Source organism: Megalopta genalis, chromosome 3, assembly GCF_051020955.1.
Source record: "Megalopta genalis isolate 19385.01 chromosome 3, iyMegGena1_principal, whole genome shotgun sequence".
In the NCBI taxonomy this organism is placed as follows: domain Eukaryota; kingdom Metazoa; phylum Arthropoda; class Insecta; order Hymenoptera; family Halictidae; genus Megalopta; species Megalopta genalis.
In genome coordinates this window covers 2586738-2610161 of record NC_135015.1, presented here as the reverse complement: position 1 = coordinate 2610161, position 23424 = coordinate 2586738, and the positions used below count along the sequence as shown (strand labels likewise).

The following is a 23424-nucleotide window of genomic DNA, read 5'->3' as shown; positions in this document are numbered from 1 at the left end:
ACGAATCGTTGAATCATTGATGAAATTCCCCACAAGAATCTCAGATATGTAGAAAACGGTGAACGGATGAAACGCGTTTATTTTTATTGCAGTAGTAAGAAGGATAACATTTTGTCGAGACATAATAGTTATTAACCAAAAGAAAACAGTTTTCGTCTCTTATGAAATTACAAATCACTCGCCGAACGAAAGTGCAATGGATATCCGCCAGTAAGTTCCATGGTATTAGAGAATGTAAACAGCTCGCTCGGCAAAATTACAGCAAAAAATCTTAAACATATAATACCGATTTCGTGTGCGGGATAAAGCCGCGCGTAATAAAGCTGTTTTACAATTTGGATTTGCTTTTGCGCGAAGGAACAGGCTTCTGGCGGTAGTAATACGATTTAATACGTCGTATAATGAATATACCGTGGCTCCGTTGCATCTGCTTGAACGTAAAAAGTGTGCGTTACACTAAAGAGAAATATCAAAACGAGAGAAAGGGAGGGGGTGGAGAGAAAAAAGAGAACGCCAGCACGGTCATAAATTTCGAGTAAAACGGGAGATACATAAATATATTTTATCTGTTATGAAGATGAATTATGAAGGGAAGCTCCATATAAGGAAGTCGTATAAAGTGGAAAAGAGGGGTGCAATCAGAATATGAAGAAATATGCGGTGGCGAGCACATTCGTTCGTGTAATTGGCAAGATAGTGTGTAAGTGGGAAAATGAAGAAGTTTTTCATAAAGGACCGCCTGCTAACTGGGCGAAACGAATTAAGTACTCATTCGTATTCTGTTTCGTCTTTTCGGACATTTCGCGATTTCTTATTTAACTGTCCGATAATTTACTTCTGTCATCGCGCATGTCGCAATATAAATTACAACATTGCTTTTACGTGTTTCGTAAGATAAATCGTCAGACATTATTTCCATTAGTCTCTGATTGTGACTTATATTTTTGTAAGTGTCGTCTAGTTATTAATATTATTAACATGAAAATACACAATGTTCGATGCTGTTGCAACTGCAGGTTTGTTTAGGATAAATAATTCAAATGTAAATCCATTTCACAATGTAGAAACGTCAATTCGAGTTTCGCCACTTCTGCAAACATTGTACGTATAATTAGTATTTGTAAGCTGCAACAGTTGGTAATGAGCAAACTGTAGAGTTTATCCATTTAAAGTAAAAATGTATTTAATGGTATTTCTATATAATTTGTAAATGATTAATCTAATTAAATCAAGAAGCTATGTTGTGTGTTTAGCTCTTTTTTGCTAAAATACATGAAACTTTTCAGTGATGTGTCAAAGTAATGTTTTTTGTTTTATTATATACTGAAACAATTGATAGAAGAGTGTTGCTAATTACTGGATTGCTGATGCATATTGTCATTTTTATATGTTATTTTATGAAATTATGAATTAAAATAAAGTTTCCTTCAACTAAAAGATTATTCATTGTGAAATGAAAATAAAACTTCTATTAAGCCTTGTTAATTTATACGTTTTCTTGCACTTTATAAAAAATCTGCATTTGGCATAAATGCATAATGATCCGCAGTCCAGTAAGTACTCAATTGCAGTAGCGGCCATAAAAAGACGATGAATTACAATTCCCCCTGTTTTTACTGCAGAGAGAAATAAATAGTACCTGATTATTTTGCATTGTCTATCAAACTTTACGTTATTATTAGCAGACCAAAAATTGCTTGGAAGTAAGTGTGACACAAACTTTTAAAAATTGGCCCTCATTCTGTCCGACTAAAAAGTGGCAAACTACGAAAAGCAACCGAAAAAGATGTCTCATTTGCAACTGATATTGCAGCTGATATCAACTTCAACAATGATATCCAAAACACAGTTAGAAGACAGTTGGAACATTTTCAATTAAGATCACAAATGTCACGTAAGAAATCAACGCTGAACTAGCCTGCAGATCTTGATACATTTGTGGACCTTTCTTATAATTCTAATTTTTGTAAAGTGACGCATGAAAATGGAAATTTGCATAAAGTTCCGCTATTCACTGATTACCAATAATTGTAAAATGAGAATTGCATTTTCTAAGGCTCAAAACATTGGACAAGTTAAAGTAAAAAGTATGATTCTTCTTCTTGTCTATTTAAGGAGTAGCAGCACCGTGTTGCCCGTTCAGCCTGCGAATTTGGAGCACAAAGACGCTTATGCATATCGCCGCGATTAAAACAGTTAGTTGCAGAAATCGCGATGATAGCGAGTTCGAGCTCGCCGATGCACGTAAGTACGTCGTTATGGAAGGCCAAACATGGAAATATCGGTCGAAGAGTAAGCACCGGTAATGACATCATCTCGGCGCACGTGCACCAACTATGGTACACCTGCACTGCACTTGCCATCGTGTTTACACCTCGTCCACAACATATGTATTGCACTTAAAACAATGTTTACGCTGGTCTTTGCAGTGTTTTTCGTCGTATGTGTCGCATCGGAGCCGCCTTTCGCGGCCATCTGTATTTGTTGTTTGTGACCGGTCCGCTCTCTTCCATCCGCGTTCCAACATGGAACAATATCGGAAACGCTTCGCTAATTGCAATTTTGAATTGTGCAGCGCATATCGAAATTGAAGCGACAGGAATGCAGGAAAGTTCCATGGAGCGCGCTTCGATCGAAATTAAAACGCGAGCATGATCCGAACTGTTGCAGGACGAATATCTTCGTCTCGCGATTCCAAATCTACTCCCCGAGCGATCTTGATTAATACCGTGTCGCTTATTACAACGACGACTGGTATTACATACTAGTTAAACCCTCAGGGATCACCGAACAAATTTTTAATATCCTTCTGAGGATCTTTCTCGGGAATTTATTACACCGCCGACGACGTATAATGGCTCCATCGCTGTGTACTATCCTTCATAAGTATGTATTCAGACACCTAGCAAATTTAGATAAATAACGTATTCATGCTCTAATGATGTCGCTCTCCTTCTGAAATTAATGGTAGGCGAGTAATCTGTGCTTGTGAAATAACTAGAACGTATAAAATATCTGAGATTCGTAGCATTAAGTGATGTAAAACTAATTATACCGTTTATGCAAATCAATATAGAAATGCATATCTTTATGCAAGGTAAACTGTTATTTTGTTAAATACAACAAATACTAATTTTAATGAGCTGAAAATAATATCACTCTGAGGTCATATTACTTTGCATGCATGAATGCACGATAATATAATTTTGCTATAATTTACAGCAGAAAATCAGGACTTTTAAAAATTAGAAATTTTAAATGGAATACCGTATACATATGTAGAAAATGCAGAATGATGTGAAGAAGGAACATAGAACATCAAATTATAAATAATACGATATCCGCAAAAGTTAAAAAATAAAAAGTAAACCTTCTTAACATAAGGTAAAAAGTGATGTGTGAATGAATATAGTACAGATTTCATTTATTTATAATTTTTTAATTTTTAACTTTTATTCAATTTTTGTATTTTGTATTTGTTTTATTTATTTTGTACCTTTTTTATCTTTGTCCTATACACTAAATAAAACAATATTGCAATATAAACAATGCGTTATGTGCTTCATTATAATCTACAGACACTTTTGGTTTGATAAGACGTATATTTATTGAAATATCAAATTTTACTCAATTGTTAACAATATACATGTAAAGTTTCTTAAATTTGTCGATAAGCGTATATCGTTAGAAGGTAAAATTATATAATAAATCAATAAGCAGAACTATACAGATTTTTAATATCCCATTTCAGTGATATTAGTGAGCATAGTGAGTGAGCATCCGAGATAAGAATTTATTCAAAACTGGTCTTAGTGCTTCAGACCGAGAAGGCGTTTAATTAATAAATCCAGGAAGAGAAATATCCGTCAACTGCTCCACTGCCGAATTACCGGATCGATAGTAACGGTAAAATATTGAGCACTGTTAAGCTCGCTAAACCTAGTTTCGGTGTCTTTGCCCTAAATCAGCTTAGCTCGACACAACCCATCAATAGGTAATACTCTGTTACGCGAAAGTCACGGCAGACAATCTCGCGTTTACATCTTCCATCTTATGAAAAATGTAATTGCATTAGCTGAGCCGGCGGTTACCGTAACTTCCCAGAAAATTGGCTGCATATTTCCACTGGATTGGGAAAATCTTCATTTCGCCGGTGTACAGAGTGGTCCGTACCTCTCTTACATATTTTATGGCGGTGAGAAACGTTACGAACTTTTCGAAATGGTTCTGAGAATGTTTAAGGTACTGATCGACCCATTCACCTAAATTTGCGATTATTTTTGGTAAAATCGCGTGGCGTTTGTTGTAGAAACTTTTGGGTTTGTTACAGCTTTTTCAATAATAGAACATGAACGATTGTTCAGGTTGAAATCGCATTTTCGGATCAAGCGATTGTCACAAACAGAAATTGTTGGTGATATTTCTAGTTGGTTGGCGTAAATCTCTACGTGTCGCAATTTTTCATTTCAATTTCTGTTTTCACTGTATATTGTAAGGTTATTTTTACCATGAAAATGTTGTAACTGGTATAAAATTCAATAAACAAATGGTGTGAGCAAGGTGAGCATATCATTATCTACATAAATTTCCTGATATAGTAATGACAGGTTTCACAAAAATATATAATCGTACACTCAATGAAAATTTGTCGGTCTTAAATTTCTATTTTGTGGATTTTGATAAATTTCAGCACCATGTTTAATAAGCAATAAAATGTCATATTCAATGATCGATAACATTGTAACTCTGAGACGACAGTGTAGCGAATTATTTACTCAGAACATGTGTAATGTTCAATGATTGCCAAATATGTTTGCATTTGCTAATGTTGTAAGTATTAAGACTCGAGCTAATCTCAAAGTAAAAGCGTAGATGTTCGTCAAATTTACCTTGGAATCATCACAATGGGGTTATAAATATTTCAAATCACATTCAAGATAGTCTGGATATCTAAAACGAATTTTTGTTTCACATTTCTTCACCATCACTCCAATACAAATACATCGAAATTTTTTCTTCAGTATTCGACCAACCAATGTAACATTTTATACAGCCATTTTCGATGTACCAAAAAAGTCATATTTCTTGTCAAAGAAAATCGAAATATTTTTTAATAAACTTTGAAATTCCAAATTCCTCAAATAAAAAGTTCCGTTACCGAATCGCAATTTGGGTACGAAAAAAAAAAACGAAATGTCATTTTTTTCTACGATTTATATTTCTCTATTCCAACAGGAATAGTTCAGATACGAATGCATCTCGGTGTAAAGCAAAACAGTTTTGTTTTGGAATCGCCATTTTGTACTCCGAGAACATGTTTGTCCTGTTCTGATTGAACGCGACAAAGTTCTATTGTCCATTTTCTTTTTATTGCAAATTTGTCAGTAATCTCGAAATATCCATTAGTATCAAAAATAATAAACAACAATTCGAGTGTTAAAAAACGCGTTTAATCACGCGTAAACTAATTTGTATTTCTGAACACATACGTATAGTGAGAAGGTGAAACTGCATGAAGAAAACTTTACGTTGTTACTTTATTGTTTTTTATTTTCATTCTAGAGAAACGTTGTATCTTACGTGCAAAAATAATTAATAATTGCTTGAAGTTTCTATTCTTACTTAAAACATAGAATTCTTATGGAATTGTATAACTTCGATGAAACATAGTATTCTTTATTGCTCATATACATATACATATGTTTACCAGCGTTTAAAAATATTTCATCACTTTTTGAATAAAAAAGCTTGAGTATTATCTCACCAAATTCATCTTGTTGTTCATTTTCAGAATCACTTGAATCAATATTCATATCTTGATATCAATATTCAAATGTAACTTCTCAATACGTAATTTCAGATATAACTTTTCAACATACAACTATACTCAAGTATAACTTTTCATCCTCTGTAAAATGCAATAAAACATGCTATTTACCTTGAAAAAACTAAGACAAAATTATGCTCTGATGTTTTCATCACGAGTCCGACTGGACATTCCACAAAGTATAATGGGTTAAACGGCGAGTGTCGCAATTAACTGATCAATATTTTCGGACAGCAGCGCACAGATACTTTTATCCTAGCTCGTTGTATTTTCACGTTAATAGCTTTGCTCTCGGATCTTGTTCACCGCCTTTTCATACTTCCTGTCGATACGAGCTCGGAGGAAAACAGGATAACCGGCAGACGGTGGAAGGAATGGTAGAGGGGAGATGCGGCGGAATTGCGTGACAAAGAGAAAATTAATTTCCTGTCAGACTGATCTTGACTTTCCCTGTGGATCCGGTGTATAAAAAGGAAGCGGTCCTGGCCGGGCCGGGCCTGACAGGGACTTCGAAACTAAAGTATTGGATTACGTTCGATTCTGACCGTGCGGAGCAAACCTCTCGCCATCGCATCGCATCGCGTCGCATGTAACCATTTCCTCCGGTTGCGGTTAAGCCGAACCTATTGCTCGAAACGCGTTCTCGCTTCCTCCGCCTCTGCAGGAAAGTCTTTGAAAAATCCCGTCGGCACCTCCGGTCTTGCCGGGTTTCTCACTAGCATCGTCTTTCATTCCCCGTAGCTTCCGTCCTCTTGGAATTTCATGGTCACATTTCTCTAATTGCATTTCCTGTGTCCCCGGCACCGACTCCGCTTGACCTCGCCGAGGTATCGCTTCGAGAGCCTAAGCTTATTTTCATTTCGACCTCCGCCGCTACTTCCGTTCAACCCTTCGGCCCACGGAACGCATTAGTGCACGAATAATTGCCATTTCCAGGCGTCAACTTCAACCCTGCACTCGCAGAACTTTCTCGGATCATTTACCAGTTAGAGATGCATCGATATTATTGATAAAATATCGTTAAGGCAAATGAAGAGACTGATCGTGTAGTTTCATCAAGATTCATACTTGCAAGTGACAATAAAACTTAATAAATATGCTGTCTCTAATCGGCACAAACAGAATCAAAAATATTTAATTAAATAATAAATTAATTTATTTTACTGCGATCATCGAAAAATTGCGGATCTTCCACTCATCTTAACGATATCTTGTCGATCTTATCGAAATTGTCGGTAACATATCGATATTCATTGTTAATTGTATCGATAGTCAAACTCCTATTACCAGTAACATAGAATAATAATAACAATAAAAATAGTGATAATAGTAATAAATTATTATTTATTACTGTTATTATTGTTATTATTATATAACAATAATAACAGTTTATCGATGCCAACGGGAAAATCCTTTGTTACATGGTGCACAGTAAAAACTAAGATATAAAAAGAAGAAGGAAAGAAATATTTATAAGATAATAATGAATAGTTTTGATCTGCGCGTATGATATTCGAATAACTACACTTTAAATATTATTAAAGAGAAATGCAGCGTTTGTTTCTCGTTAAATTTGCCGGTGCAAGAGGCGAGTAGATGGGACTGCGAACGCAAGCACGTCAGGTTACGTATTACCGTAATTTAACTTTGAAAGACACTGAAGTGTGAAATACTGCGCGACATTCTTTATCGCAGCACATATTTCGCTACTATTTTCTACCTTAAGCTCAAGATAAAGTGTACTTTCATCTAGCCGGAAATTGTGAAGACTCGGATCATCTGTTTCGCAAAATCAGTATAATACTCTAATAAATGCAGTATTCGTGTCACATTTTCTGCTGTAATAGCAATTTGTGCTAATGAAATATAAATTCAGCTGAAAACACAGTTTTCGCAGTTATCGAATGATCCATCGCACACGAATAACGTGACGATTTTCGGAACTGTATATAAGTAATTTAAACGTTCTACAATTAATGATCGGACTCGATGGATAAATAGTACGACAAACAAAACTGTTACTATTTATTGTTATTATTTATTGTCATTATTTATTTATAAATAAATTTATAAACTTTATTTATTTATAACTTACTATTAATCACGAATCGCAGCAATCGATGATTTATTAAAAATAGTCTCATCGAATGAAATGCTAAACACGCATTTTCTGTTTCTAATTTCAGCAGGATTTTAGGTATCTAATTAAAAATTATTTCTATACCGTGTAACAATTGACGACGATTTTGTAGTAAATACATACGAACTGTAGCGAACGATAATATTCAAAATGGGCGTCACAATCTCTTCATGGTTGCCCGCGTATGGCACTGTACTATAACTTTACCAAATTAATTAATGAACGCCCGAGGCAAAACCACTGGTTTCTAAAGTCGATTGACGGTTTGCCTGTACGCAAGCGTGCGCTTTGCAAAGTTAATTGGCTTTTATCGTGACGCAAACTGCCCTTTACCGCTACCGTGAATTTGCGAAACTGTCACGAATGCTCGCACGTTTCGTTCTATCGCTTGGAAACCTGATTGATGCCTTCTTATAACTGTTCTGCGTGCCGTGATTTCATCTCTTGTCAACGTTACAGAGTTTAATTAAATATTTCTCAACATTCAACGGCGGATTCAAATGGCCCCGATACATTATACGTGTTTGCTTCGGATCTTAACACCATTGTCGTGCTACAACAATGTACGTATAATGATCGCAACATTTCGTGCTCTCAAACTAGCGTTTGTTTCGCTAATTTAATTCGCTATTTTAATTAAACCAGATATAGGTGGACATTTTTGTCTACAATCGTTTTCTCTCACTAGCGATCGATGCGACTAAAAATAATCAATATAAAGAGAAATCCTTTATTCCTTCAATCGGACAATACACTCGTGAATGATATTAATTATACTTTTGCATTACTTACGACTATGGTGCAGATGAATGAAATGTATAAAAATGAAAAAGGTCACAACATGAAAATTCGTTGGAATTATTCTTCTCGAATACTGACATTTGTATCCGTGATAAATATGAATTTTATTGTGTCAATATGCAATTAGAATTTCCTCCGGATATTAACGATGTAAAGTTTTAATAAATTTAAAAGGGCTGGCCATTAATTAGTCAAACTAAAGTGGCAAAAAGCGTATGAATTTCATCAGGGTGAACTTATTGGTTCGTATTTCAGCGAGCGATGTTCAGATTACAGATGGCTCTGCTACAATAATTTTGAATATATATTATACATATTTAACCGTTCGCATTTAACAAATTTGCTCGGCGGATCTGAATTACTTTTATACAATTCAATATAAATCTAATCGAGGATCATTTTATGCGCCTGGCTTCGTTAACGTTTCTCATTGATCTGCTGATCTTCGTCTCGTCGCAACTATGGTTGACCGGAAACCACAATATAAATACGATATAATCGATTTTACTTGTTTCCTCTTCAAATTGCAAAGAAAGATAACTTCGTTACTGTTATTATTTCACACCGTTACTCACTTATAAAAATATTTAATTTAATAACATTTCCATTTCAAATTTCCTCTACTCGACTTCACAATGATTAACACTAGCTCGGTCAAAATAGCCGATTCCTTATTTTACAATTATACGAACTTTAGAGACTCGACGATAGGAAATGCTTGAATAAATTATATTATCGGCGCAAGTTTCCTAATGAAAGCATTACAAAATCTAAATGAATTCGATCGGTAGGTTCAGTGTTAAATTCGGAGCAAGTAAGATCGGTAATTACAATAACATCTTGTCTAATTACACGAAGGAGTTTGGGTCTTAAATGAGTGGTGGAGTACGCGAGAGTTACAGCCGGCAAACAATTTCTCCGGAAGCCACTTATTCAAAGCATCTTCGCTCGGACGAGACGTTCAGGTTTCACGAGTGTTCTGCAAATAGTTGGCGAACTGTTACCCGGCGAGCGAATACCTTAGCGGTGCAACAAGCTTCTTCAATAGACTTTTGCAACGGTATTCTCGTTATTTCGACAGGCGGTAATTTGAATATGATTCCTCGAACGACAGGCGTCGATCGAACAATGGCGCCGCCGGGGCCACGCGGTGTTACGAAACGTGCTCGCAATTTTATTACTGCTTGGCCGATATGCCGAGTGGAGACCGGCTTGTATAATAATATTGCGCCTGTGGAGTGCCGAGTTGCCCGAGTCGCTTGAATGTCAAAGCAACGCCGGAAAGGAGGGAATGTCGTCGTCAAAGGGGTCGCGGAAAGAAATTCTGCGAGAAAGTAGTAACGAAAACGGCGCGGCGGGACGAGAAATCTTTGATGGCCTCCGCAGACCGATTACCCTGCCCCCGCAAGGGAATTTCAAGCATCTCGAAGTATCATCGTTTAACCTGGCTGTTCCGCTCCGCGGAAACTTCTATGAGATGTCAACTGTTGCACAACACCTAGCCAACCTCGTAGATTCAACTACGGGAGCTGAAAGCTGCTCGGCCGACTTAAAGCATCATCTTGTCTGTCGGTCGAGGGAAACGCTGCCTATCGCCGTTTCGAACACTCTGACAAGCCGGGAAAGTTACCTTGCAGGTCACCTAAGTGCCACCTTCTGAACTCGTTCGTCGTTACTAGTCTTATGCATTTATCACGAACAAAAGCAGTCGTAATTTCGAAGTACTTCATATTCTTCAATACGTCCATGCCAGAAGAAGAATGCACTTGTTAAAAACACAAGTGGAAAATTAATAGTAAGAAATATCTTTTTCCAACCGAAATTATTAGGTTGTTCGAAAAGTTGTTTTATTTTGCAAGACAATCTCGCTTCGCAAGGATCGCTAAAAAAAGGCTTGATTTAGTATTTTATCAGTTAAAAAACAGGACTTCTATCGGCACAAGATTTCAAAGCTACCAGGAAGATGTCAAAATGTTATAGAACTATACGCCATTAATTCCAAACATCGTCTTTCCTTTTTTCGTGTAAGAACGAAACAATTTTCCGAACAACCTAATATTTTCATTTAGTATACCTATGTTTCTACTGTCACCAAAAAGCTCATTTTCGTCGGTTTGGTAGATCAATAGCTATGATTTAACAAAGGAAGGTTTTATCTTACATTATTGAAGCTTTTATTTTAGAGGCCTGTGAAATTTACTATTTTTAACTCTTTGCACTCGACCGGCGACTCTGAGGCGACACTAAAAATTGCTCTACCATTTTTAAAAAGAATTTACACATTATTAAAGTTTTGCATTCGATAAATTGTTAAGAAATAGAAATCTTCTGTAAGCAAACAAGTTAAATTTCCAATATATCAAATAAAAACAACCATACCGAATGGAAATACTGTAGCTTGAAACAAATGCTCTCATTTTGGAGTTGAAATGGCTTCAACTGCAAAGGGTTAAAATTTTTGAAAATCTTTCTCGAGATAGTTTCATCTTTGATAACTTACAAGCAACCGAAATCAATTTTCTTCGTCGATAACTTTTATGACTAATCCAAATAAACCTTCATCAATAATAGCTACGAATAACGAAAACAAAATTTCGGCCACGTATAACAATTATTTATAATTGAGAATATTTGAATCAAAGTAATAATTGTACTGCAACGACTTTTTAAATGTTGATTATAACAGCTATGGCAGAAAGTTTGAGATTTACTTGTATTGTTAAAGAAAGATAGAAATTCTTAAACAGCTACTGTTTCTTGCAAACGATGCAAATATTTGTATTTCGCACGAAGATCCGCAGACTTTACTAGACTGCGGATTTTATGGAGTTTTGACTAAAATAGCTAGGTTAAATACAAAACTGTACCAACATTAGAAGACTTGAAGACACATCTTTCTAATGTGGGCAATTTATTAAAATGACTAAACGTGGAATGACATTTTTATCAGACATAAGTTTCATATAATTAGTTTAGACAATTCTTATCTTGCATTCATCACAGTGACTCCGATCGTTCGAAGGCTTGTCTTAATCGTTGACAGTTCAAAGTGTTCCCTCTTATTTCAGAACATGCTGCAGCGTCATGAAATTCAATTATATTTGTACAACTTTGCTGACCTGTATGGAACAGCTGAGGAGCATGACAATTGCTCTTATATACAATATGGATCGGTAAAATAAGTAACTATTGGTGCAAGAAGCTTCTTCGGTGAGACTAGAAAGATTTCACAGAGAACGACTTGTTTAAAATTGGATCAAACGACTTGGCTTCTTGGAAGGTAGAAGTTTTAGCCCTAACGAAAAAAAAATGTCAAGAACACATTTTCTAGATATCAGTTCGTTGCAAAGTTATTTCTGCTTCGATGTAAAGTCGCAAGATCGAAATGTTTAACCGCTTGCTTTATTTTAACTTTATAATAGAAAGAACAAGTAACAGTAACAGAAAGGACATTCAGTTACCATAATTCTTCCAATTACAAACTTCTCTCCATTCGATTAAATCGTATTTCAATGTTTCGCATCGTATTTCGATTTTAATAATTCATATTATTTATAAAGTATAAAACTGTATTGAATTTCAATAAAAGAAAACATAATACTACGTTATTAACGAAATCAGTAATTGTAATAAACGTTAAGAAAGCAATAACGCAACTGAGATTATTGTAGGAACTTTCGACCGTTTTTATTAACTTTGTAGAAAAGATCGAGTTGCATAAGGTTTCGCTGGATCCCCAACTGATGTTATCGATCGAAAAGAAAACTCAACGAAGCCGTTTCCTTGGTTCGTTTCACAAGTTCACGAAGGATGTCGAGTGTTCCACCGCGTGTTCTGGTAATCGTAGAATTTCTCCGGTATGGAAACCGTACTAATTACCAGAGTTCCTGTTCGTTAGTGACAATGCGTGACATCATGCGTCCTGACGAACAGCGACAGCTGCGTGAGCCCATTGCAAACTGGAAGAACTACGGAAAAGACGATAACAGTTCAAAGGAACGAGGAAAGAAAGTTAAACGGATGCTGTTAAGCAGCTATAAATGACAACACGACGCATGAATAAACGGTGGCTATCGCCATCGAGGATTGAATTGCCCTAATTCAACGGTTATGCGGAATTACCAGGTAACAATTAGTGAACCACTGAATTCTTCGGTTAATCAAACGATAGTTATCGCTAGACTGCGGATGTTTATGTAACTATGCAGCAAATGTACAGAGCGTGTTTACGGAAAATACGCAAGTATTTTAGAAGGGAAAACGAAATTCGCATAATCGTCTTTCATTAATTTATTTAACATTATATTTGTATTACTTTGTGTTTTATAATATGATGATAATGTGGTAGTTCTTGTTGTAAATGTCTGGCATTTTCGATGCTATTGAAAATGGGTACTTCGTATGTTTTACGGCCTTGTCCGTTTTTCAGGTAAGACGGCCCTTGCGGCCCATCTGCAGGGCACATGAGCGCTAAACGCGCGTCGACTCGAGTTGAGCAAATTTTGACTCGAAAGTCCGTTACACGCGGTGTGAGAGCGGATTGGTTATTTATGACCACTAAGGATTTTCCGACGCACAGTTTGCGTGTCTTCTGCGGTTTTTTAGTCAGTCGTCGGTGAGCAGCTTGCGAGTACACTCGTTGTCCCTAAGCTCTTACGAGCAAGCCTGTATATTAGATCTTGTGTTTCCGTGTGTGTCCAATAAATATACTTTTACCTAAAACTTTGCCTTTAATTATTTGCAAGCAAATAATCAACACTAGTACCTACCACTTTTCCTAATAATATGATTTTATTATTAACATCAATTACGTAATGTCTCCGAGTAACAATTTTCAGGCAATCCAAACGATAGTTACACTGCTGCATCGTCAACAAAACACTTGTCACAGTTTGCGAGTCAATATTCTAAAATTTATAATAGAAATTGCAAATTAATAGTTGAGAAATAGAATTCTAGGTAGTACAATGCGATTGATATCGATAATCTGAAATGACCTTTCGTGCACACGCTTCTGGCATTAGTGTCAGTTTAACCCTTTCGCGAATAGCGCTTTGCATATGTCACATTTGAACACTCGAACTGTAATCGACACACCGGATTGCCCTTTTCGATTGCGATTTTACCGATGGCATTTTTCTCTGGAAGATACGAGCGATAGTTTTTTTCATGCAGATGAATTCTCATTTCCAATCTCGTCGTTTCCACGATCTGCTTATTTTTGATTCACATACCTTTTGTTCTTTCACACTTGCATTATTAAGATTCAATTAAAACAATCCTTCCGATGATTTGTATTTTCAAGAAATTAGTATTTTCTATTAACGTACAAAACACTGCCTTAATTGTGATCCGTTCTTGAAACAGTAGCACAAATAATACAATAAGAAAATGGATAGACCATATAAAAGTGGAACGACCGTTTTAAATGGGTGTTCCGAATTATGGCCATTGATTATGGAACACGGGAACATGGTATGAAAACGGTGTTCCATAATGGGTACATGCTCTTACTCTTTTACTCGTATTATTTTTTATTTACATTATATAAATATTTCAAAATTTCTTACGTTGTATAAAAAAATCAATCTATCGCACAACGGTATAAATATTCGACAATAAACACTTTTAATTGTAATAAAATCAATGATGAACTTATACTCCCTGAAAAGTGTTCCATAAAAGGTGCTTTCACTTTACGACGAAATAACTTATCTTTAATTGCTAGATCAAAGTAGATAAATGATGGCTGACTACTGTATCTGCAATATTTTCTACTTCCAGATTGTATAAATTATCTTCGCGTTTGAAGTTACTGCGAGTAGTATAACTACTAACAGTTTTAATAAGCAATAAATTGAAGTAAAATATTGTTGGTGCTATGCAGAAGAGAAGCTTATAAATTATATGTATATATAGAAGAAGTAAGGATAAGAGAAAGGCGTAGAACCGTAAACGTTGATAAAAAAAAACATGGAAAAATTCTTCGTGTACTTAGAATGATCAGAGGATTCCAAGGATATCGACGCATAGGTCGCTCATTATGCCAAGATGAGAAATTCCATGAATGTTTATGAGTCATATCCCAAGACCCAACAGGGAAAAATTCTTAGATCAAATTCTACGATTTTAATGGGAATCTTCGCGAGGTTCGACGATCGCAATCGCACCGATTAACCGATTATGAAGATACACATACCTATCCGGTCAATCTTAAACACCTGTAATGAGTCTTATAAACGATCATGGGAATTCTGTCTGATTTTTAATCGGTCGCAGTAGTAATACACCATAGCGGAAAAGTGATCATTTTCTTGAATATTTTACACGTGTCTTTCATACTTTGTAATTGTGGTGTTGGTTTTTCAACTTCATAGATTGTAAGAAGATACGAAACGAAATAAGTGATGTGCGAGTGCGATTGACAATTAGACTGTATGATGACGTGAGAGTATAATATATAATATAATATGTCGATGAATGTAATGTTATGCTAGGTAATGATGTGTAATTTGTATGATTGCCAATCAGATTGAAGAACGAGCGTCGATTAAATGTGAGAGACCTCTTGAGGTAAACGAATTTGATGTGGTACCGGTAACAGTTCAGTTATTGTTTCAATCGTGAGAGAGAGAGAGAGAGAGAGAGAGAGAGAGAGAGAGAAAGTCAAGAAGTGTTATTTGTGTATGAATAAAGAGAGTGCGCAAAATCGATTGTTCATTTAGTATTATTGTTATATACGTATTCAAGTACCTTAAATATATGTATACTTATGTGTGTCTCTAAATCCACTCACAGTAATATCCCAGGACTTGTCAGTGTAATGTTTTTTATAGCAGACACCTTTCAAATAAATAATGTATACGATCTTCAATATATTACAATATAGCGACATTTATTACATTGCAATGCAACGGTGCAATATTATGAAACTTGTCAGTGATAAATTCTTTGTTAGACACCATTAAAATGAAATAATATTTATGATTTTAAATACACAGAGTAAGAAGAATAAAAATGTTTTACATGTACAAGCTTTAAATAAAAGTAAACATCATTTTGTTCTAAATGCAATTCTGTTTTTTATGTTTCATAATTTATGTTGCCTAAATAATTCTTTCAACTATATTTATGATTTTGGTCGAATTTGCTTGTATGCAAATATGGTGTGCAAAAATATTCTCAAAGATCATTGAGGTATATTTTATTACGTCAATCGATGTAATACATTTTATCTTCGTTAAAACGCGGTAATATTTTCTGCTTCGTTCTATTTTGCGAGTCAAGAATGCGCAGAATATCAAAGAAACGGAAAATTTCAAGCAATTGTATGCAGATAATGACACTTTTACGAGAGAAAGCAATTTTCACGGAGAAATTGATTTACGACGCCGGAAATACGCCGAACTCGTTGTTTAGACCACCTATCGACAAGTCGAAAGTAGTATAATAGCATTTTCTGTCTTTTTTCTCAAATTGCACCAGTGCATTAGTCGGCCAGGGTAGAACAATGCATCAAAGAAATGCGCAACGACAAAGCTACGCTCTAGAAAGTAAGGAAAAGAATAAAAAAGAGGCATTTTAAAGTGTTTAATTTTACTTCTGGAAAATGATTTAATTAAAATTCTTGCAATTTACGTATTGATGACACAAAGTAAATATTGTCAAAACATATTGATAATACCTTGTAAACACTTTCTATTATCAAAATATATTATTAATTTTGTAAATACTTTCTATTATCAAAATATATTTATATATATATATATAGTAAATACTTTCTATTATTAAAATATATTAATAATACAAATTTATAAATAGTTTCTATTATCAAAACATATTGATAATACGAATTTGTAAATAGTTTCTGTTATCAAAACATATTGATAATACAACTTTGTAAATAATTTCTATTATCAATACATATTGATGATATAAATTTGTAAATTGTTATTAAAACAGTATTGCAATCAAATGGAATTCAAACATCAACAGAATTAATTTCTTTACATTTTTCATTATCTCGAGATTAGGAAATTATAATACTCTTTATAAAAATGATAGAGACAATAAAATATCACTCTGTAATGTGGATTTTATTTCAAAAATGAATACCTAGTTGAAATATGAAAGTTTCGCGAGAAGTTAAGGGAATTTTTATATTTCAATTATCACTACAATATAAAAATTGAGTTCACTGATGTCGAAGTTTTAGTGCTGCTTACTTGTTAGGGCCAGATCTCTTTATTTCTTTAATAGACGCTCTTCAGAATGTTCAAAAATATTTACTCATACGTTCTCAAGCCAGTTTTAAAAGGAGCTTCTTGTTTCTCACGATCGAACGTTTACTTTATATAAGGACTTCTCCCGTAAGCTACTGGGAGATGTTGCTACTGGGGAATTTGCTTGTTTCGTAAAAACTCTCAAGTGCAAACACATGAGAGCAGCTTCGCAGCGGCTCGCATCGGAAAAGCTTGTGAAAATGAATCACTTGGATTTATCGTCTATTCAGTGGCTCGGTTTATGTCTCATTAGGTCTAGCGCGTCGTGGAATTTTAATTCGTTTCTCACGGTGCTCATCAGCCCGTGGTATTTTCGGATAGAAAACGTAAATTAATGCTTTATCGCTCGTAAATGTTCCACATACACGTACATCGTGGCTCGGTTCGCTTTAATTGAACCAAAAACATGTCGCACATTCGATAAAATTTTGCATTCATTGCTTCCGTGTCGCAGGTTATGAGGAGCCCCATAAACTGTAAATAATTCATCAGAAAAGTTACACGAGCAAATAAAAGCACTGATGAATTGTATATTTCACGTATTTCTATTTTGTTCCTGGACGCAGAAATTTTTAATAACTTCCATTCTTTTTCGACTTTCGATTGGCGCTCTCGTACGCAGGAATTCACGTTTCTCGTCGATATTATTTCGTAAAATTCGTTTCGTCAACGTGGTGCTATGGCGTCGTTACACATTCAATTTCATTTTATAAGTTCGCGAGTGTAAATACGTATGTTTGAGTTTCGGTGGAATTTAATATTGTGTTGACGAAACGATATTCCACCGAAAAGTTTCATGCAACTCAGAAACTACTGGCTAACATCTTTAACGAAATAAAATGCTTGCACGCAATTTAAGGGAACGAAGGTAAAATAATAATGTGTCTATCAAGCACAATGTTATATCGTTCACGAATCGTTGGATGAAAGCTCAGTATAGGAAGCGAACGAAATAGAAGCAGTATCTAATTGCAGAATTTCAATAACAGTTTGCTCCACGCAATAGCAAGCAAATAAAATAAATTTTACGAAGACCACTTTGTATGCATTACCTTTGAATGTCAGCGGAGAAGTTTTCTCTAGCCTCGAAATATATGTGCTCTCTTGCCGTGGCCCTCGATTTTGCTCTCGGGGAAAGAATTCATGAAATAAGGTCAGTTTACTGTTTCCTTGAGAAGATAATTTTAGAATACTTGCAGCTCTTTTCTCACTGTCCGTCCCGCGCGTTTACTCTTAAAAGACCATTTACCACGACCAACGGCTTATTACTTATTACAAGACCCGTCACGAATGTTTACGCAAATACGAAGTTTCCAGTGACCGATTTGCGAAGAGCACAGATCAACGAGAAATTCGTTTACCCAATTCCATCCGCAGAACGATTTACGCAACTGGAACAAGTCGTATTTCTTTTCCCATCGCAATTAGAAAGAAGTGTTAGAGCAGGAAAACGAATGGCTCAAAGCGAACTAAATTTTCAGAGCGATATTTTTTCAAGAGTGCTACGATGCACGTGCGTTCTACAAGTGTACCAGTTTTTCAAGAGATCAGAAGAACGCGACTATTAGAAATTTTTTCTGACAAAATCAGTGGATCTTTTTTGAACGAGCATGCATGCACTTTGTTCAAGGGTACGCGTATCGTACAACTTCTGGTCACTTTTATCTTGTGAAATATTGAAAGTTTCTTAACAGTTCCACGACCGCGCTGGAAACCTCAAAAGTTTTCATAAAATTAAAATATTTCATTCATTTAAACAAAAATTACGAAGCAAACTTATATGGCATCAATTGCTTCTTCAACATTCGTACCTCTTGCAAATCTTAATAAAATTAAGCAATTATTTTTAATTTTTCATTAATCATCTATTCGGCTATTAATCGACTGAATTTGAAACGGGGTGATTAAGTAAGAGCTTTTATCCCATATGAGTGGTCAACTTTCAAAATTTATATGTATAAATTTAAATGTAAGTTTCATTAGTACAAGAAATATAATTATGTATATTTAAATATTGTTAAGGTTTCAATTATAAGCAGTTTATCTGTCACAATACTTACAATGCCGATCGCAGATTACACACGTGTTTACAGAAAGCTGACTGTACACAATATACATATGTAGACTGTACAATACAATCAGAATATTCTCGATATGATCTTCTCAAATACATAACGATACGTCGATAGATGTCACCTTACAGATATCCAATTACATGTGACAAATTCTACGTTATCGGCACTCCTTAACGAATAATCATACGTTGCATATATGCATTTTTGCATGATGCATTCTGTAGATTGCACGATCTACACGTAACGTGGTATGTACTTTCTATTACCGACGCAGTAAAACAAATGAGTTAGCGGAAGATAGTTCATGGAGATATACACAGAGTGAAAATAGTCACACAAGTCAATTTTGTTAGGAATTGCGTGGGAATATACTTGGAATCAATAATTTTACTGTAAAAACCATATTTTTTAATGATAATTATAATTTCGTTTAGTTAGTATAGTTCCGAATACCATACATGTATCTAAAGACACACTGTGTAACGAGAGTACGTAGTGTACTGATTTGGGCCCCCCACCACTTGCTATTTCAATTAATGTGAGAAGCGGCCCACAGCGCCACCTACAATTTAATTACTAGACGTTGCTACCTAAACCACTAGTCTCTCCCTCAGTCTAAGATCAGCCTCCCACGCGTATAGACGTACACATAAGGTGAAATAAAGTACGCTACAAGTTAGGCGAAACCAACTGTCTCCTTATTACCGAAGCGCCATCGATCCCTGTTCTCAGAGAACCAAACACCACACAATCCGCCACAATTTCCTATAGACTTCTACAGAATTCATTCAACAATTGACAAACGTTGGCAGATATAAGAAACGCGAAGTTACCGCGTAACAATGGGCATCCGCGAGGTTTAACGTCGTTTGTAAAGGATTACGGAAATCATTGTCAGCAAAATTATGAATTGCAAAATACGTACTTGGTCATCGACGGTAACAACGTAAGTTATCAAATATTTTATAAATGTGCTCATCACAGTTGTATATTTGGTGGAGAATACAATGTATATGAGGAGGCTGTATCCAAATTCTTTGATAACTTGCTAGAGTGTGATGTGACACCGTTAGTATTACTAGACGGAGCATACAACATTTCAAAAACAGGCATCATATTGGACAGACTCAAACAAAAGCTTGAAAATTCGTTAGCTTTGATTGCAAATCCAACGGAACGTAATGTTCCTTCTTTGCTCATAACAAACGTTTTCGTGCAAGTTTAAAGAAAGGAAAATATTCGTCATGCACGTTGTATGTTCGAAGCTGACGGGCCTATAGCTGCGCTAGCAAAAGTATTAAACTGTCCTGTACTTAGTTTTGACTCTGACTTTTATATACACGGAACATTGTATATACCATTTGACACACTCGGTGATCATGTAGTCAGGACTCGAAGAGGCAAAGCGATGCGTTGTCAAATTTACAGATATGAATACTTTCTACGTATTTTCAAAGGACTGACTCATCACACATTGTCTTTAGCTGCGGCGATACTCGGAAATGATGTTACAATAAAACCAGAGATGTTAAAAAAATTTTTTCTCTAAATTCGAAGCATATGGACCACAAAAATATAAGCAAATCATGCAACAAACATTTACGTGGCTCAGCAAACGTACCTTGGACGAAGCTATTGCTGAAATCTTAAGTGGAATACCTAAATCAATGAGACAACGAATGTTAGATGCAATAGAATTACACATAAATTACTATACCTGTATAAATCTACCCGAAGCAGTGCTTGCACCATTGATTATTGCTGAATGCCCTAATCATTACATAACATCAGCTTACAAATTTAATAAAGATATTGAAAGTTTACCGTTCAGAGGAATGTACCCCGAGGAGGACTTTGAAATGATTGACAAAAACATTAACAATGATATGATCGTAATAAGAGATATACTTATAGAACATACCAAGATTCAAAATGAAAATGATTTGATTATTAACAGGTTACCCAGATGGTTTGTGGATGAGATTGCTAAAGCTGAACTTCCATCAGTTTTAATGAACTACATAGTAAAACACACGAGCATACTACCAATACAAATAGAAAACTTAGATCGTCCTTCGAGTAGCTTAATAAGTTTGAAAATTGTTAGCGTTACATATGGACTTACATCATCCTTGATAAATGACAGGAAAACCTACATGAAATATGTATTTAGGGACCAAACTTTAAATTTCGTATGTAATGCATTAGAAGGGACCAAAACGGTACCTTTATTAACCCTTAGAGACCTTCCATTAAGTACTCGAAAGGAAATTTTAGACGATGCACTCGGCATCAAGAACATGAAATGTATCGATGAACTTTTACCAGAATGGAGATTGTATATTGGTTGTATTAAGTATTGGACTGATGAAGAAAAAGTGTACAAATCGCATATATGTTACGTGTACTCGATAATTATCTGTATCTTATATAACATAATAATTTCAAAGGTAGGACAACACAATTCCATAAACAGCTTCCAAGAGGCATATGGTAGTTTAATCGAGATTTCAAAAAATAGAAGACAGGCATGCAGAAACAAATTAAACATCTCGAAGAATGTTACGATTGATCAGGCTCGTTCAGGTATTGATATGATGGATTGTCTTTTAACCGCGTCATTTTGTATTACTAATTCTAAAATGCAACCAAATGAATATTTTAATAAAAAGGTTGATATGTCTATTGTACATGCATTTTCACAATTAAAAAAATGTGTTTACTTACCGCCATTGACTTGAATGCGCTATTGGGCTGCCCTTATCAAGAGCCAATCGTAGCGAATTTGTTTAACGGTACATTTTTGTACAATGTGTGTAGGGATTTGCAAGCATCCGATGACATAGATAAGTGTTAAGGTAAGAGGTTTGGAAATGGCTTTATGGTACGGGCGACCATTTATGAGTTTTTTGTAATCCGTTTAGGGCGATGGCAATTTCTTTAGCGGACCGGTTTGACACATAAATTAAATAGTTTTAGGATGATGAAGGTCATGCCATCATTTAGGTTCTGGAAACCCTTACCATAAAGCCCCAAGGCTAAGGGACCAGAGAATCGGCCGCTAGATATCGGCATCGGCAATCCTGGCCAGCTGGAATTTCCCGGCCTTTCCAAACACCCCTCCACCCGCAAGCGCAAGCGGCCCACGCAGCCATCCCTACCAGAGACAACGTGCTTCGGGCACATTGGAAGGGATGGCCGGGGTTTTTCCGACTCCACGAAAGGGAGTAGGGTAAGGCCCAAAGGACAGAACACTTTAGACCTTTAGAAAGCACAGAACACACTTTAGACCTTCAGAAAGCACAGAACATTTTAGACCTTCAGAAAGCACAGAACACTTTAGACTTTCACACAGGACAGAACAGAAGACATAGAGAGATACACGCGTAACGGTTAGGTTGCGCGTTACAAATAGAGTACTAGCAATTCATTTAGTCCCACTACAGTGGGTGGTCCTTCGAGTTAGTCGGCACCAAGTGCAATATTCAGAGGATCTCCGTCATCCATCTGATGAGTCCTCAACAATAAGTATGTAAATAATATGTTTGAAGATTCGCCAGCTCTATTAAGACTATTCAATGTATTGTTGTCAAAAGTAAAGTAAATCAATCATATTGTATCAAAATGTACATCAAGCATATAATATTATATTAAATTACTTCATACAGAGTAAAACGAAACACCCATATGTATACCGAAGAATAAAAATATCTCCTATTACGTGTTTATTCTTTCTTGCAATTACGCTGTCCAACAAATTGTAACTTTTCTTGATTTCAGCAATTTCGTTTACGGATTCGTGTTTGGGAAGTAACATTCTACAAAAAATCGTGTTGAATAATATATTATTAGATTGTACAATTCAATTTTAATTATTGTACTAACTGCACTATTGCTGACCGACTGGCAATACTAAACCGCGTTTCCTTTCGTTCTCATTTTCTCAACAAACTGTTTCACTTTTTAATAGTTAAAGGTTTAATTGAGTCTGCCATCAAAATCCCATGTTTCTCGTCTTGCTATCATACTTTAACCCTTTGCACTCGAAGCCATTTTAACCGTAAATCTAAAATAACTTTTCTGACTTATGGTATTTCTATTTTATATGACAAAGTGCATTCTATGCATATGAAATTGAGTCTTGCGATGACTTACGATGATAGTTACACTTTCAATGATTTTTTAAATTTAAACTTCGTTAATATAAAAATTATCTTGGAACGTGAACTAATAATTTTAGCGGTGCTTCAGAGTCACCACTCGAGTGCAAAGGGTTAAAATTAAGTGTTCCAGACTTTT

The 23424-nt window shown here is 35.4% G+C and overlaps 1 protein-coding gene and 1 pseudogene across 1 annotated transcript; both read left to right on the top strand.

The window, feature by feature from the left end:
- The window catches only part of LOC143258912 (protein asteroid-like), a 34073-nt pseudogene extending 11228 nt beyond the window's left edge, over positions 1-22845 (top strand).
- LOC117226879 (protein asteroid-like) lies at positions 20712-21866 on the top strand. The gene has a single exon (XM_076519460.1). It carries the CDS (start codon positions 20712-20714, stop codon positions 21864-21866), a length of 1155 nt encoding a protein of 384 aa, XP_076375575.1.
- Positions 22846-23424: the final 579 nt, after the last annotated feature.

Coding starts and splice junctions, on each gene's coding strand:
- LOC117226879 (XM_076519460.1), top strand. CDS start 20,712: ATGCAACAAACATTTACGTGGCTCAGCAAACGTACCTTGGACGAAGCT.